Source organism: Fulmarus glacialis, unplaced genomic scaffold (genome assembly GCF_000690835.1).
Source record: "Fulmarus glacialis isolate BGI_N327 unplaced genomic scaffold, ASM69083v1 scaffold3673, whole genome shotgun sequence".
Lineage (NCBI taxonomy): Eukaryota > Metazoa > Chordata > Aves > Procellariiformes > Procellariidae > Fulmarus > Fulmarus glacialis.
Genome location: NW_009200868.1, coordinates 8,130 through 26,130, shown reverse-complemented (window position 1 = coordinate 26,130; position 18,001 = coordinate 8,130). Strand labels below are relative to the sequence as shown.

Genomic DNA, 18,001 nt, shown 5'->3' with positions numbered 1-18,001 from the left:
AATTGCAGGGCTGAGATTGTAATTCGCCATTTCAGGAGTTTTGCTGGTAGTGATGATGGAAAACATAGGGTAAACAAGGTTTGGAAGGTATTTTTCAAGGAAAAAATATAATCCAAGGAGTTTGGTGCTATAAAAGTACAAGCATCTGAAACCTGTCCATGCTATACCAATAAATTATGGGTACCACTAGCCACAAAGCAATATATTTGCTGGAATAAGATGTAGGGAGAATGAATTTTTCAAAATCAATACCAAAACATTTATATATAATGGAATTGTGAGGAATTAGGACCAAATTCTTACTGATAGAATTCCACAGAGAGGGAAATAAACTGCATGTTTATGAAGCTTGGCTGGGAGCAGTCTTGTTTTGGTAATAGTTCTGTGTAGTAGCTGGAGTTAAACATTCAGAGGTCAAGGGGAAAGCAGTTAGCATAAAATACCATCTTGATTGAGGTTTTTCATGGCGTAAACTGAGTTCCAGGGCTTACATCAGATGACCCATATATCTTTCATCAAAGCATTTTATTTCCTCTTTGGCTTTCCATTTAATATTAACTCTGTCTCCGCTACCGTTTCTTTTTTACCAGTGGGCAGAATCTATTTCTAACTCCATCCAAGCTGAATCACTCCTGTCAGGAGATGTGCGGTGCCTGCTGTCTGCCAGGTTGCAGTGGTGTTCCTATCCCGTGCAAGTGGTCGGAAGACGCATGCTGCAGAGTTTTTGAGTGCTTGATGCTAGATTGAAGGGAACATGGCTGATGTTTTTATGCCCATTATTTTCTTTTGTCTCATTGGAACTACAAATAAGCAGATCAGGCCGACCAAAGAGTAGGAGTGTATCAGTGCATAAAGGTCTCCCAAAAACCTGCTCGTTCCTGAGATACTCCCTGAACGGCTGGCAGTGCTTCTGGTTCTACCGTTGCTTTCCTTTATAGCACAGCTCATGCCACGTAATTTCTCTGTCCCTGTTACCTCATCTTGAGTACAGTCATACATGTATTTTAATCTCTCTTGGATGCTCATGGTCTCAAATACTAAATTAATTTTCTGTAATGATTAATTAGCCTCATATTTGCATGGGAATGAATTGTAAGTGCAAGAGATGCTTGGCTGTGTAAATTCGTTTGAGGCGATGAATGGTATCACTCTACAGCTGGTGAAATCTATCCCTGAACTTGAGCCATCAAGCAGCCAAGTACCTCATACAACATAGATACACATGTACAACATATACGCAGATACAACATAGAAAACCAATTTTGTGAACCTGAGCCTGACCTTTTTTATGCTAATGCAACAATATTGATTATGTAGGGAGATGTGTAATCTCTCTAAAAGTTGCCAAGTAAACAATATTAACGTGTATCAGTGGGAACATCAGAAAGTCACTTGAGTTAAAGTGTGAAAGACCTCAATTTCAGGACTGTGGTTTACAAAATCTACTTTTGTTGTCCAGCAATCTTCAAAGGAAGGTCACTTGTTATTTTGGTTTACATAGGCGCAAAGAGATGGGTTAAGATCTATGCATGTTTCCAGTGCTTAATTTGGTACTTCATATGGTTTATTCTCCCCTCTCCCCATGCCCTGGGCCACTTGCTGGCTTCAAGGGTCATTTCCTGTTTGCAGAACTCCTGTTGACATCAGCAGGAGTGTTGTGCAAACATTTGGGGCTTCAATATGGCCTCTCTTGTGCTTTTTTTTTTTTTTTTCCCCCCCCAGCCAGCCAGCTGAATAAGCACAATTATCCCTGTGCTCTAGTGATACAGTCCGTACTCACGCAGGCAACCGGACGAGCTGGGATTCCCAAAGGGAATCTGCCTGAAATGCGGTGCCCTCCTGGCACATCTGTCATAAGTCTTCTATTTCTAGATCCAGATCCAGAAATGTAGCAGTTTTTGTCTCTGCTGGTAGCAACTGCTTAGAGGGAGGTATATCTGCCCTGCAGTTTTCTGCAGGGCCAGTTCTGAGGAGATACTGGTTGAACCAGAAAACCCAAACTAATCTCCTTCTTGGTGCCTGCCTTGTCGTAGTTGTACTTTTTTCAGTAAAAGGGAGGATAGCAAGATGAACAAGAAAAACTAGCTATAAGGTATACATACACTCCATGAATCCTAATGATCCCATCCTGCCTCTGTACCAGCGGTAGGTTTATTGTACAGAGTTGGTCCTATACAATGAGCTTTTGAGCTGTCTTAGCCATTTGTTCTTAAGGTATTGGGACATCAGTCTCCTTTGTCTACTGTCAGCCTTGGAGGGAGATGTTATTTCGTAAACCAGTTAGCTAAATTCTACTGAACTGGCTAAATTCCTTATGCTGAGGGTGGTGGTGGGGTGCTGGAGTCTGAATTCCCTTCCTGGAACTGGTCCTTGCACATCCTGTAATACCCATTGCTGCTTCCACACGCGCGTCTGAAGGAGTATTTATGCCCTGGGCAGCCACATTCAAGGCTTTATGGAACAAATCTTGTATTTCTGGTTCACCAAAACACCTTACAGACCTGACTGCTCTCTGAAGAAGGAGAGATTTCGCCCAGGTTGCTATCCATTGCAGAATAGTGCCTAGACTTGTGGTGCCAGCAGCTCTTCACACAACCATTGCTTCAGCAGAAGGGACAGATGAAGGCAGTGCTGTTACAGCCACTGACACGGGGGGGACAACTGCCTCGAACACCTCGGTGACTTTCTGAAGGGTGACCAGAAAACTGTAGCAGCCCTGGGAGACAGACTGTGATCGATGCCCTAACTGAGAGCTTTTAGCTGCCAAAAGACAAACCTTCACCTCAGATTTCTGCTGTACTTTAGTGCCTACTCGATTACTGGGGGCAAATGCATTATGTTACCAAAAATGAGCTTTCCCTGATCAAACGTATGCTTTATTAGCCACGTAAATGCCAGCATGACTCTCTCATTGCTACAACATATTAAACACCTTGGAAATGTTTCCTTAAACTCTAGGTCAGTCTTATGAAATCCGTCTACTTGAGAATAGGAAATTGGGAGAGTTTCAAGATTTAAACACAAAATATGTAAAGGTAAGGAGAAATATAGATTTCTTTTCTTCCTGCTACTACATACAGCCTCTAATGAAGGGCCTGACCTTGCTCACACTGAGACAATGGAAAATACTTTGCCATTGTTTTTAATGGGAGCAGGGCTGATGGAGTTGTTGAGTGCTAGTTTCATGGGACTATGCAGCTTGGCTTTACAGGGCTTCAGGGGAACCTTTATTCTGTTTGTGATCATGACCCTAGAGTTTCACTGTGAATATTGGGTTCAGGGGAATCCCAAAGTTCAGAGGTGAACATGGTCAAAACTGCTGAGAGGCAGACTTGTCTCCCTTCTTAACCCCAGCAACATGCCTGGGTTGTTACATGTCAAATGGAGGACCCCGGTGCTTACATTGTTCTGCCATGCAGGTTCTGCATAGCTCCAGTTTACTTTGGTAATGGGCATGATTATGAACTTACAGAACTTGGTGGTTTGGTTCTGGGGATTTTTTTTGTCGTTTCCTACCTCCCAAAACAGTTCAAATTCAAGAACTTGGGTCCGGATCTTGGTTCCAACCTTGGATCCGGATCCAACCTTCAAGCCTTCCTCTCCCAAATTCTTGGCTGTTCTGCCTCAGGATTTCTTTTGAGAAGTGTGGACTCATTGCAAAATTTGGATTTCAAATGTTGTCCAAGTTTAGGCAGTTCCCTGTTTGTCTTTTGGCCCATTTCAGGAGGCATGTGGATTGGGATTCCAATTTTGCAGGCGTTCCCACTGTGGCTTGCTTGCTTCTTAGAGTCAGGGTTTGATTTGGGCATTTCTCAGGTTCATTGGCAAAAAATGCTCACTCCCGTTTGATACAGAAGTCCCCAGCAGGAGCATGGACTTGAGAAACTGGGAAGTAAGGAGTCATTGACTCATGCTAGCATAGCACTCTCAATATACAAAAGGATATATTAGTTAGGGGTAGTTCGGACTTGTCTGCCCTGGGGATTGCTCTTATTCCAGCCTTTTTTTCTCCCAGGTGAGCTGGCTTTCACTTTTGCTAGTCAGAGTGGGATATACTGGGGTTGGGGGATGGTACAGCCACATTACATATTACCCCCATGTGAGCCATTTTGGGTGTGGAGGCAGTATAGTGATGTTCACATGACATGACACCTAAGATTAGGTGGGCATTGCTATAGTGCTTCCAGACCTAATCCCAGAAAGCTGTACAGAGCTGCATTACGCAGTGTAGACATGTGAAGGGGAAAGTGTGTTGCTCGCTCACTCAGGGGTCCCTTAGGAATTTCATAAACATGGTGATGGGTCTCTTAGGTGGACCCTCTGCTCTCTTCATGAATGGGGGTGAGAAACATAACAGATCAGCTTTTGCTTCTATACTGGAAAACCAAAGTCATCTCAAGAGAAGGGCCTTTGGATCACGTTGTTCATCTTGCCATCTTTTCTTAACAGAGCATTATTCGTGTAGTTTTCCATGATCGACGCCTGCAGTACACAGAGCATCAGCAGCTCGAGGGCTGGAGGTGGAGTCGGCCTGGGGACCGCATACTTGATATAGGTGAGACTATTTCATTATGGTTCCTGTGCAGTGTTTGGAAGCGAGGTGCTGAATGATGTATGGCGTGTTTGCATGTGTGTTTAGGTTTTTTATATCCTACTCTCCTAGGATAGTAGAGAATCCTGTATGTCTTTGGGTGGGAAGGAGATCTAGCACTATAGGTCCCAAATAGATATATCATTGGTGGCTTGGCTTTTCACATGCATCTTGTAATTGTATGGAAATGCTTTCTCTTGTTCAATTTAATATTTTTAAAATTTTAGGGGTTTTCTTCTACAGATATTCCGCTGTCAGTTGGTATCTTGGATCCCAGGGCTAGCCCAACCCAGTTGAACACTGTTGAATTTCTGTGGGATCCATCAAAGAGAGCCTCAGCATTCATTCAGGTAAGAGAGAAGTGATATTCCTGTGGTAAATACAATGGTGAGATTTTACGAAGACCTGGAGAGTTAAAGTAGCCAGGACATGAAGAAGAGATAATCATAATATACAAACTCAAGCAACAATCACGTATAATTAATTTGTAGGATACTTGGTAAACCAACTTGCTAGCTACTTGCTAGCTTTGGAGTATTATCTGCTATCCGCTACAGCTAGGATTTTCTTTTTTTTTTTAAAAAAAAAAGGATGTTGCTTTCTAAGCATGGGTTTTGTCTGGAGGAAACTTCACAACCTGTTAGTTTTGCTTGCTTTCCTCTTTCATGAGTGTTTCTCATCCCAAACGCCAACTGTCTGTTTTTAATCTGTATGTGGGATTTACTTAAATCAAAGGATGCTTTTCCTGATGCCCTGTTTCTCTCCGGGCTCCTTGTTCTTCTAATTGTTTTGTCCTGAGGAACATTTTGAACTCTTCTGCCTCTCTTAGTTTCTCGGCAGGAACCAAAACCTCGTGTTCAGGCACCCTGCAAGTTCAGGGAGTCTGAAATTCAGATTTGCACAGCTTCCAACTGTCTCCAGAGATGAGCACAGCTTTTGTTTTGCCAGGTACATTGCATCAGCACAGAATTTACTCCACGGAAACATGGAGGAGAGAAAGGGGTGCCCTTCCGGGTGCAAATCGACACCTTTAAGCAGAATGAAAATGGTGAATACACAGAACACTTGCATTCTGCAAGCTGCCAGATCAAAGTGTTCAAGGTATGAGGTGGTTTTAGCTTTGTCATCAACTGGATTAGACAAAGACACAGGAACATGCACAGTTTTTAAATTGTGTAGGAGTGATGCAAATAGGGGGGTAAAAGAACAGACTTTTAACTGGTTATGCTTAAGATCTTAAACAGGACTCTTGCACACGAAGTGATATAAGCCCTGAGCTGCTACACAGCAATTCCGGTTAAATTCAAGTGACCCAAGTGCCGCACCAAGACTTATGCCGGTCCATTGTGCCTTGAACACTATATAAATACTGAGATCTGTGTTGTGTGGAAATAATAATAATAATAATAATAATAATAATAATAAATCCCCCAACAACTCAAACCTCGACTGGTTGGAATGAAAACCCATTGGAGAGGCATCAGTGCACAAAATAAATTTCTGTGGAATATAGACAAGTAGCCTCTAGAAGGCATTGCCCCTCATTAGTTTGTGTCCTGAAGATGATGTGTATTGCAAACTATACAAAATATGGTCCAGTTTCTTGGGAATATTGAGGCTACTGGTTTAAGTCATTTTGAATCAACATATTACACTGATGATATTCAGGGTATCTACGGTATTTTGGTGCTCCTAGGCAATCAAGACAGTATGGGCATCTCCAGTTTCCTTGATTTAATCCTCCATGAACAGTGAGAGTGTAACTTGGAGATCTTAAATACCCTTTGCTGGTTGCAGCATTCCTTTCTATGCTACCTGGAAGAGAGAAAGATGATTCTGTTCATCTCTGAAGCTCCTAATTTGGGCATGGCAGACCTGTAGTCACTTAACAACAAGCTTTTCATAAGCCTGTTTTCTCAAGGGATCTGCTGCTCCAGTCTTGCTCCTATGAGCAGTGTCTTTCTTGTTCCTGGAGAGATGGTACAAATACCAGTCGAAGTGCATAACTCATCGGGCTCATGGTCTGAAATAGTTGGTATCAAATCTCAGGACTGTGGTCAGCCTATTTTGGAATTGCAATATGCATTAATGGGGGATGTTATAGAAACAGTAGAGGTGCTTGACTAATTTTTTTGTCTAGAAAATGCAGATCTGATCTTGTTCCATATGTAGAGTCCCCATAAATCTTAAGGAGACTTTTGTGAACAGATTAGAAAAAAAATCTTTTGGCCTCTGTCTCCAAATTTGTAATGCTTGGCATAAGGGAAAGCTTGTGCTTGTGCTTATAGCCTAAAGGAGCAGACAGAAAACAGAAGACTGACAGGGAAAAAATGGAGAAGAAGACCACCCAAGAGAAGGAGAAGTATCAGCCTTCCTATGAGACAACTATTCTCACAGAGGTAAAGCATTTTAGACACGTGTCATACTACTTCAGCATGTTGGGAGATAGATTTGAGAGAAAATGCAGTCTAACTGAGCCTTGGAGATTGTCTTGTGGAGACACGTATGCCCAGATCTGACTGAAATTGAGGCCTGAGTGGAATTATAAAATGTCTCTCACTGTTGAAGTTTATAAAAGATGCCAAAGTTTCTTATGTTTCAGGGTATAAACCAACCCTTAGCTTTAAAAGAAGTGTTTTCTCTATCTTCTGCCGTGCTCCTGGGCACTTGTCATGGCACTTAGATGCCACTTGTATGAGGTACTTTCTTCAGAACTGTCTGGCAAAAGCTCATGTTGGAGATGGGGCACTTGAACAGATGAATAGGCTGTCTGATTAAATTATTAATCTGTTTTTCTGTGAATGTGCCTATGAGGCTACTATTACATACTAGATCTCAGAAGATTCTGGCTTGCACTCTAGGAATACCTTGAATGTCTTACATTCTGATGCATCTGGTATAGAGATGTATGTGTTTCTACCCCTCCCTGCCATTACTAAGATGTGTATATATAAGCTTACCCCAGGCTGCAGAATTACTAAGCAACAGGACTCAAGACAGTGGTTTAAAAGTGCTGTTCTGTCTCCCTATGGGAATATTTTGTTGTTTGATTTAGTTCTTGTTTTTTTGTAGTGGCTTGCTGGACTTCTAAAAATGAGGGGTTTTTCGTAATTTAAATAAACTTCCTGTTTATGAGACCCAGTCCCTCCCACTCAATTTTCCTCAAGTTGCCAGGACCGACCAACATGTTTTCTAATTCAACGTGGTGGTTGTTAACGAAGTTCTTGTGTACAGAGACCTAATTCTACTGAGTTGGCAGATCCCAAACTCTTCCTATGAGCTCTGATGCACTTTGACATATTGCGTGGGGAAATGTGGCTTGCCAAAGAGTTAAATATTTGCTAGTGCTTGTGGAGATGATAAAATATTTGCTCGTATTTGTGGAGATGATAAAACTCCAAAGCTATGCTTGTCTTCTTTTTATCATTGCAAACAAGGATACTACAGAGCGTTTCCTTGAGCTCTAGATGGCGGGGGGTTCCACAGGGGTAGATTTCTCCTGCTGATTACAGTGGCTTAAATTCAGAACAGAGTCACCAATTCTATCTGGGTTACTCTGGTTTTACACTACTGTAATAGAATATGGAGTTTGACCTATATTTGGGAAGACTTTTAGTAGCTTTGTGTCTGTCTGTCTATCTTAAATTTTCTCCCTGTAATACCCATTTATAACTCAAGCTCTTCGACTAATAGCCAGGGGTTTTAACAGGCTGGTTCAAATTCTGCTCTTTCACTGGTATAAACCTGAAGCAATGCCACTGGAGCGTATTTGTCACTCTTGCCTGGATTTAATTAGGGGTTTATAATTGAGACCAGGGGTATTTCTGTATCGTTGCTGCCTTCAGTCTGAGTTGACTTACTGGCGTTGCTCTGACTTACAGCTGTGCACACTTTGGCCCAGTGTTATTTGGGGACAGGCTTTGTGAAATGGGAGAAATGTGGAATGCACAACTGGAATCAATCTGGCCCCCTGACAGCCCGCTTGGAGAGCGGCGTAGAAAATCCATGGCCCGTCTCCTCCTCCCAGCAGGAGTGATGAGCTGAAGTTAGTGGCGTGGCAACAGCATGAACGTGGTAGGAGAGGAGAATCGAATCCTTTATTTCCATCCTTATGAAAGTATCCCCGCTGCCTTTCTTCCAACAGTGCTCTCCCTGGCCAGATGTGCCTTATCAAATGAACAATGCTCCGTCTCCAAGCTACAACAGTTCTCCCAACAGCTTCAACCTTGGAGATGGGTATGTAACACATAAATGCTTTATCTTTCCTGTTGATATGGTAGCCTCTGTGTGCATGTGTTTTGTGTGTCCATGCATTTCATACCCTGGAAGAAGAGGTCAAGGACCACCCTTCCTAGAAAGGGGAAAATATTTCCCGCAAAGACTTTTAAGATCTTCCAGCCAGGAATTCCCTGTAATGCAGACTACTGTTTGTATGTTCACTGCTTATGGGAGGTGAGCATCAGAGGACCACAGGGCAATTTCTGCCGTGAATTTCCTCTCTTGCTCTTCTGTAGACGTCAGAGAACACACCATGTCCTGTACCAGCAATTCCCAGTATCTTCTGACAAGAGTGTTAGAGGCTTTCAGCCTTCAGCACCTCTTCAGAGTTGGTATTTCTTCCTTCCTTTCTGTCTTGAGGTGGTTTGGGGTGCTGAATTCCCAGTTGAATGGGATTTAAAGAAATTCTGTCTGGAGCAAAACAGTCTGGGTTCTGAGAAGCCATTCTAGAACAAAGGATTAACAGGAGACATGTTTAATTCATTGATACAGCTGTCATAAAGAAGCAGTTTTAGTGGTCCTGAAACACCCAAGATGATAGCTGATGACAGAAATACACAGCACGGTCCCTCGGTACTTCTGAGTCCTCCCTGCAATATATTTTCCCCTAGGAATTTGGCATAGGCCTTTCTTTCCTCCTCTAGGACTCTACAGCCTTGTCACCTTCCCGCACAGCTCATTAATTAATTGATGTTGTATCACAAATTTTCAATGAGCAACCTCAACCTATTAATAAGGACAAACACTGAAATGACAAAAATTGGTGTTAGCAGAGAGATCTGTTGAGCATTTTCTTCCAGTGGTAGATTATTAATTCTCTGGGAAAATTCTTGATGTGTAAAAGTCCTGTCTATGTTTTGGGAGGGTTTAGTAGAAATGTGGTTTTGTCTAATATAGTTAAATTGAAGTGTACTATGTTTAAAATAACACCAGGTTTGAATTACAAGGTTCTTTATTAAATTTTTGCAAAGAATCATTATTAGAGAGTGGATTTAGTTAGGGGATCTCTGGCTCGTAGAATGTTTCAGTTCAGACACACTAGTAGGTCACAACTTCCTTGCTTAGATGGCGTCACATTAGTGAGTCACCTGTATGGAAAAGCTTGAATGAGGTCAGAACTGAATTTTCCTCTCAGTGTTGAACAGGACCTCAACTGACCAACAAAAGGCTCAAGTAGAGTTTTTTGTTTTGTTTTTTTTTTTTTTCTTGGTCCAGATTTTGGACACCTTTTTTAAAATCTGATAGAGAAAAAAGCAAAGTTGGTATGTAGCTTGTGACAGTTGAGTCAAATGGAGGAGGGGGAAGAGGATGGACAATGCAATGTAAAATTTAAAATAATGTTTTTTTTTTTTCTCTTCCAACCTTATATAATTTTTTTTAGCAACAGTTCTCCAACCCACCAAGTGGAGCTCCTGCCTCCCAGCAATGATGTAAGTACTTGAGATCATGTTAATGTGGTGCTTTTCTTTTTTAGGACACTGGTGAACAGTTCATTTCAAGACCTCTTATTCTTTTTGCAATGTAGCATCTCCTTCCTTCTGCTTCTATTCAAGATGCCCAGCAGTGGCTTCATCGTAATAGGTTCTCTCCATTCTGTAGACTCTTCTCAAGTTTTTCGGGTGAGTTTAAACAGTCCAATTATTTTGTCTTTATTCTCTTTTGTAAGTGCAGCTCATGCGTCATATCAATAGCATCTGCTGCTGGCCACCGTTGATGGGATCACTGGTCTGATCCAGTGTGTTTGTTCTTTTGTTCTAGATTAGTTAGCATTTGCCAAAACAGTTTGTAGAAATATAGCATAAGTTAAGATGGAAGAGAATAAGTTAAGATGGAAGGGACTTTTTGAGTTCGTTAGGTGCAACCCCCCGGCTTGAAGCAAGTCCAGGGCCTTGTGCAGTTGCGTTTGAGTATCTCCAAGGTTGGAAATTCCACAATCTCTCTAAGCAACCTCTTCAAATACTTGACTACTCTCACAGGGAGAAAGTTTTTCCTTATACGTAATCAGTGTTTCCCATCTTCCATCTTCTGTCTGCTGCCTCTCATCCTGTCCCTGTGCACCTTTGAGAAGAGTCTGGCTCCATCTGCAGCTCCATCTTCACTGTACCCTCCCATTAGGTAGTTGTACACAGCAGTAGGGTAGCGGAAGTGGGAATCGTTAAAGATGTTGAAACCTTGAGGAGCCTCTCTCTGACTTGCAACATGATTAAACAACGTGGTGAACCTGGCAGTTAGAGAAAATTGGGCCATTTAATGGCCAATGTTAAATATCTAGCTTGTCTCTGAGTTGGCTAGAATATCTTCCAGTGCAGCACTGCTCTTTTTGCAGCTTCTAGCTCTCTGTTTCATAATGATTGATTTGCAGCGTACACCTCTCTGAATTTGCAACTTCTCTAGGCAAATCTGTCTGATTTAGCTTTGTGGATTCTCTCCCCCTGCCCTTTTCTGCTGCCCATACACACAATTTGGAAGCTAAGATTTGCTTAACTTCTGAAAAAAAATCAATTTGAAATATGTAGGTGCTGACTTACTGAAGATGTCCAAAGAAGATTTTGTTCAAATCTGTGGGCCTGCTGATGGAATTCGGCTCTTTAATGCAATCAAAGGAAGGTTTGTACGTCTTCCTTCCTATTTTTTTGTTATGGCAGCATCCCTTGATAATTTCAGTGTTAACTAGAAGTTAATCCTGGAGCTGTAGCATTTAGACCTCCTTTTAACACTTCAGAGAGGTCATCTTAGAGGCTGGAGATCACAATGGTATTCAAATCCAAGGAAAGCTCAGAAATGTTGCCGAAATGAAGCATCATAAATGGATCTCCAGTGGTTTATTTGCTACTAGTTGATAGCTTCCATCCACTTCATATGAGTCACAGCCTACAATACCCTGTGTTGCATCTCCATCACAGGTAACAAACAACAAACCAACCCACCAACCCCTGGAGCCTCAAATGACTCTTAAACTTACTTATATGGCAATAACATAAATTCTCCAGCTGGGCAGGATTCAAATCAGTAAAGGCAGGTATGATGAGCTGCTGGGAAGTGCTGAAAACTGTTTATTCTTATCTGATCTTGAAGAGATTAAGATGCTTTGCACTGTACCACCATCTCCCAGGGGGTTCTTACTAGACCTCCTAAGACATCTAGTCACCAGCATCAAGGCTATCCCTTAGTTGGTTATTTATGCACAGCCTGAATGATTCCATCTCTGTGTTTGCTAGCTGACTGGAACAATTTTAGATCTACTAAATAACTCACTACTGTTTTTTAATAATCCATAGAAATGTAAGGCCCAAGATGACAATTTATGTCTGTCAAGAACCAGAGCAAAACAGGTCCCATCTCCACCAAAAACGAGAAAATGGAGATGGCAGTCTTTGTGGTAAGTTTCTGTGTATGGGTTTTGTAAAACACTTATCTGGTGAGAATGCTGCTTTCTGCCTGAGCTCCTGCGTGGGACAGCTTGGTGTCCTTCCTGCGTGTTTAAAGGGGTCCTGTTTATCCCAGTTCTGACACTTTGGTTAGTTTCAGGGCTACGGATTCCAGCTGGTACTGTCTGCCTGGGAAACGGGCCCAACTTACAAGCTATCTGCAGAATGCCACAGCAAGGTCTCTATTCAATTCTTAGTAGGGACCATAGCATTAAAAACTACCTTCCCATCCACAATTTGCTTTAGACTATGGCTTGTTTGAAAATATTCTGGGAAATGGAAGGTTGGTACGTCTTAAAGTGAGGTTCTAATTCTTGGAAGCTTGAAGCTTTTGGGGGCTCATGGCTCTTAACTATCCCTCATGACATGATGTACAATCAAATGAGAATAGAGATTGTCCTCAGTTCTTGCACATAGCATTAACCAGGCACGGCTTTTCTACCTCCTTGTTTCTACCATTTGGCTTGGATTTAAAAAGGAATACTGTCATCTACAGTTATTTGACATATTGTAGTCTTTAGTTTGTGCCTATGGGGTCAGTGGGATAACATCTAATAAAATACTACTTTTGTGTAACATCATATCATGTGTTTTACTATTTAGTTGGATTTACTTTAAAATGTCAAAGTAAAAGTAGATTATCCAACAATATTAGCATCTTTATGAGAGGGTTTTTTTAGTGCCCCATGATACACATTGTCACTAGTCCCTGTGTTTTCCTCTGGGCAAAAGTGATGTGTGATTTATTTTCCCGCTGCATCCAAATACTGGGTATTTTTCTACAAATCATCAAGCTGGATATTTGGGGGCTGCTTTAAAGGTACTAAGCTTGTTTATCTACCATCGAGGTTTGAACCTTGATCTTAAACCTATTTGGTTGTTGGTATTGAGCATCTTGGTGTTATCTGTAGCTGCTATTCTATAATTACTCTGTAATTCTGTAATTGCTTTCAACTTGTTGCAGTATATCATGCAATCTTCTTGGAAGAATTGACCACACTGGAATTAATCGAGAAGATTGCAAACTTGTACAGCATTTCTCCACAGCAGATAAATCGAATCTATCGGCAGGGACCCACAGGGATCCATGTATTAGTGAGCAATGAGGTAAGGGGTTAATGCAAACTCTGTCAGAGCTGTAACAGTTGTCTGACTTCCTGAAGTTAGAATGACCTTTTAAATTATGGAATGAATCTTCAAGGAAGCTTTGCAAGGTTACTAATCCCAACAAGTTAAAGCAAATACTTACAGCAAATCATGCATAACATTGATTTTGGTGTGGTTTTAAGATCTTTGCTTTGTAAAAGAGCTTTTTTTTTTGAAAACAAAACACAACAAAATCAGTCATTTCCTTTTCATGTTGGCTACTTAAACAAATTCTGAAGTAAGGATCTAAAGTAAGAACCTTTAAAATTGAATAGGAAAGTTTCCTAAAGAAGGCAAGTTTGAAAATCTTTAGGGCAATTAGTCTTACATCTTGGCCAGTGATTACAGCCACTGGGTCAGAGACGGTGCTGTGTAAGTGCACACTATAATTTCATGGACCTCTGCTAGCTGTTTGTGTCCCATTATATGATGGCTTAATTTAGTCCATTCCATTAACTTGCAGGTTAATAGTGAGTTGCCCTTCTTCCTCTTTTCCCCCCACTAAATTACCTACTCATTCATGCACCAGAATCACTTAAGGAGCTTCATTTATAAGAAACATTGTTAAAACAAATGAAGCAGAGCATAGGTCTCAACTGGAGCCTAAATTGAAGGCTGTAATGCTTATTCCTAAAGTCTCCTTGCTATTTCAGCCTGATTAAATCTGAAACCTTGATGCTTTATGGATGTAAAGTGCTCGGAGGCAACTCTTGGTAGGGGAATTGCCTGAACCATGTTGGGTATAAGGCTTTAAGTATTTATTTAAGTCAATTATTAACAACGTCTATTGCTTTTTTTATAATTTTTTTCTTGTTCTAGTACTATAGTGGCAAGAGTGAGGCACTATATGAATGTACTTCATGCATCATTAGGCACAGACACACAGACTGGCCAGTGAAGTTTGATTTGCAGGAGCAGGGGGTGGATGTTAAACCCAAAAGAGAATAGGGAGATTAGTCTAAGATGAAAAGGATATTTGGTGTGAGAACTTACAGCTGGAAAGTGCTCTACTTGAATGATATTCAATAGGTAGGAGAAGGCTTTTGCTTAAAGCTGGATTTTCTGAGCTGATCAGAGAGGTTCTGGTCACCTCCCTCCTGAAGTTAGGTGTCCAGCATCTGCTCCAACTGTACGAGACACCTCTTGAAGGTAATTCACCTCCTCTGTCCCACACAGCTACTCTAAGATGGGAGGAAGCATTGACTAAGGATGAAGCTTAAATGAGCATTTCTGTCAGCTGAATCTCTTAACTCGCCTCTTTAGAGAGGCCTCACTAGAACCTGCACGTGTTCTGAAAATCTAGTTGTTTCTTATGAATAACTCAAATCGCTTTAGATACTGATCTTGCTTACCATGATCTGCCTTGTCTCTCATAGCAGTTTCATTAAGATTCCTGTGCCTCAACAAAATACAAACAGGTAAATGATTCCTGCAAGCACAGCATCTATACTAATGTCTGGTCAAAATAACCAGGTGGACACTGCTGAGATGGCTTTGTAGTAACAATATTCCTTTATATTCAGCAAGGAGTCTGTTTCTCAGGGCTGACCACCTCTAGATATTATCCCAGATGCTCATATAAGCTCAACGAAGCTTCATGGTTCAGCTGGATGTATGTGTGTGTTACCATTGCCAGATTGTAGGAGAGGGACTGTCTTCATCCAGTCTAAACTAGTATAGCTTCATTGAAGGCAATTAAGAGCACGGTCTTTAATAGACTAACTGGAGTGGTATAAAAACTTGCAGGATCAAGAGTTGCAAAGGGGATGGTAAAATGCTGAACAAGCCAGATCAGTTCCAGGCAAGCACTTTAGTATAAGCTTTTCTTAAGCACATTAGCAGCTGCAAGGACCTTAATTAATCAGTCATGTATTTTAATAATCTTATGGGCAGGGTTACTCAGGACTGTGTGGGACTAGATACCAAATGTTGTTTGATAACTCTCCTCTAAATTCTATACTGGCACTGAAAGAAACTTAAATTGCTAAAAATATTTTGTGTTGGCTTTTTTCCTTCTGCCCTTCAGATGGTGCAAAACTTCCAAGATGAATCATGTTTTGTTATCAGCACATTAAAAGGTATGTATTGCTGCCGCTATTACATGTAGTTCTAAAAATAATTTCTCCTCTCAATTGCACTAAACGTTATCACAAACTTGATGCTGTCACCCTGAAAAGATAAGTAATCTAAATTAGTGTAAGTAAAGGTGTTGCATCAACTTACACTATGATAGACTGATTGATCTATGCTTTCCTCTCAGTTACACTGTTATAGAACTTTCATAAATCCATTGATACCACTGACTTAAATGAGCAGAAAACCTTCTAGTAAAATGATAAAAGATGACAGTTGGTATGTTGTATTTTTTTATATAAATGCTTTGACCTAGATGTTCAACACTGATTTTCATGAATGGGTTGTGAAACAAGAGTACAAACTATTGCAAACTACCTAAGAAGAAAATCTGGAGTTCTGTATCTGTGCTGTTTTCTAAAAGCAATGAAAAAATGCTTTGCATTTCTTTGTTACAGCTGAAAGCAATGATGGCTACCACATCATTTTAAAATGACCGTGCTGCACAGAAAGACTTTAACAGCCTAAAATTTAGTGCCTCACTGAGATTGCTACAACCTAGCCTGGAAACATGAAGAACCTTCTGGATAAAATGCTCCTATGAACTAAGAATTACCAAACAGCTTAAGGAAAAACTTGCTTTTACAGATATACATTTTTGGTGGTGTGTGGTTTTGTTTTTGTTTTTTTTGAAGCTGGAGCTGAGAACATCCTCAAAGCTTGTACATGTTTCTTCCTCCCTCCCTTCCTCTTCGGTCTTAAAAATTGCTGAGATTTCTGCTTATTACTTAGAAACATCTGTCTTGTACTAAAGGGAAATGAAAGATAAACAAAAACCAATTCTCTAGACCCCTCATGGTTGGGTGAAGTGATTTATTTACTGTTCTGAGTGCTCTCTTGCTTTCAACGCACACCCTGTTGCTGATGGACATAGGCTTCTTGGGGCTCTTCTTTTACTCTTCGAGGTGGAAGGCTTGGGGCTAAATCTAGAAACAGTTTGGGCAATGCAGAGGATGGATTTGGTGCCCAGTCCTCACCCAGAGTGTCAACCCTGGAAGCCCGCACTTAGCTGCTTTCCACCTGTAGATGTGCTCAAGATCCAGAGACCTTAGTCTGTCCTGACAGAGCTCCTGTAATACCAATCCAACAGGACAATTTTGCGAGATTTGAGGGAGGACAGGCAACCTGAGGCAAGAAGTTCAGTACCATATTACATCTTTAGCTTTAGAGTAGTCTCCTTGAATGGAGTATATGAAGGTTTTCTGAGGAAATGTTTTGAACCATTGAAAGTTATAGAGCTCATGACAAATTCATACTGTGGATTTATTCTACTCTACAAAGCGTTGATTAACTGCTATCTTTACTGTAACTGGGAATTAGGTTTTATAATCTTAATGATTTTTCCTCCTGTTACTCACTAAAGGAAGTAAAACTGAGTTTTGATTGAATCCAGGTAAGGGATCATCTTAGTTGCTGCTTCTTACATTCTTGCTATTTTCACTCTTGACTCCTGTTTCCAATATCTGCAACTATGGCCAACTCCACCCTCCCTTGGTCTTTTGGGATGCCATCCAGGCTCCACTAAACTGAAAAAGTGGCTTCCACTGATGTCAAAGGCAAACTGGATCACACCCTTCTTGCATGCATGGAGTCATTTCACTTTTGACAGCTAATTAGTAAGGCTGTTTCCCAAACGGAATGTCCATATAGCATCAAATTCTGATACTTGAACATTTAATTTCATCCTGAATTAAGATGGAAAGCTGAAATACCAAAAATTTTCCTGGAATGGAAATTTTTCAAAAAATGAGAAACTGTCAGCTGGAAAACGCTGAATAAAATGTTCTAGCCTTTTGAAATGGAAACATTTAATTAGATCCATTTGGCCCTTAAAGCAGCATCGGTTTGAGCTACTGTTGCAGACCTCAGAAATTACCATTCAAGTGCCTTGTGCGCCATGTCTCCCCTGGGGCCCAGCTCTTTGGATGAGATCCCATGATGCTCTTACCATGGGTTAGTCAAAGGGGGAATGCGTCATGAAGGCTGGAGGGGTGCCCAGGAGCCCAGCCTTCTGGGAAGCAGGGGGACATGGAGCCCATGAATTACAGCTCCCAGCTGACACTTGGAGGAATTCGGACAGACACGGACTGATATTTTCCTGACAAAAACGATGTGTTTCAAGTTTTCCCAACAGAAATAAACAGCAAAATATTGAGAAAAGCAACCTTTTTTTCATTAAAAGCATCAAGTTTTGCGCAAAAAAACCCACCCATCCCCACTGATTTTTTTTACACCAAAAATAATACTAGAATAGAAAAATCGTGTTACAATGGGAAAACCTTCAGCCAACTCAGCTAATTGAGTAACATTGCCTACTTAGGCACGATCTTGCTCAACTGGCTGTCCTAGATGCACCATGAATTGTAGCATTTCTCTAAAAAAGGATGCCCAGGCTTTGGGACATGGCGATTCCTCCCCCTGAAGT

General features: G+C 41.1%; 1 protein-coding gene across 1 annotated transcript in view; it reads left to right on the top strand.

The window, feature by feature from the left end:
- TFCP2L1 (transcription factor CP2-like 1) overlaps positions 1-16,312 on the top strand; it is a gene marked incomplete at its 5' end in the record, with an annotated part of 31,885 nt that extends 15,573 nt beyond the window's left edge. Inside the window, 13 exons of the mRNA XM_009573737.1 lie at positions 2,959-3,035; positions 4,450-4,555; positions 4,835-4,941; positions 5,540-5,692; positions 6,880-6,990; positions 8,736-8,827; positions 10,251-10,299; positions 10,395-10,488; positions 11,386-11,476; positions 12,148-12,248; positions 13,262-13,404; positions 15,470-15,521; positions 15,975-16,312. Of these exons, the coding sequence (XP_009572032.1) occupies positions 2,959-3,035; positions 4,450-4,555; positions 4,835-4,941; positions 5,540-5,692; positions 6,880-6,990; positions 8,736-8,827; positions 10,251-10,299; positions 10,395-10,488; positions 11,386-11,476; positions 12,148-12,248; positions 13,262-13,404; positions 15,470-15,521; positions 15,975-16,012 (1,214 nt within the window). The remainder of the gene's footprint in view (positions 1-2,958; positions 3,036-4,449; positions 4,556-4,834; positions 4,942-5,539; positions 5,693-6,879; positions 6,991-8,735; positions 8,828-10,250; positions 10,300-10,394; positions 10,489-11,385; positions 11,477-12,147; positions 12,249-13,261; positions 13,405-15,469; positions 15,522-15,974) is intronic.
- Between the last annotated feature and the right edge of the window lie 1,689 nt (positions 16,313-18,001).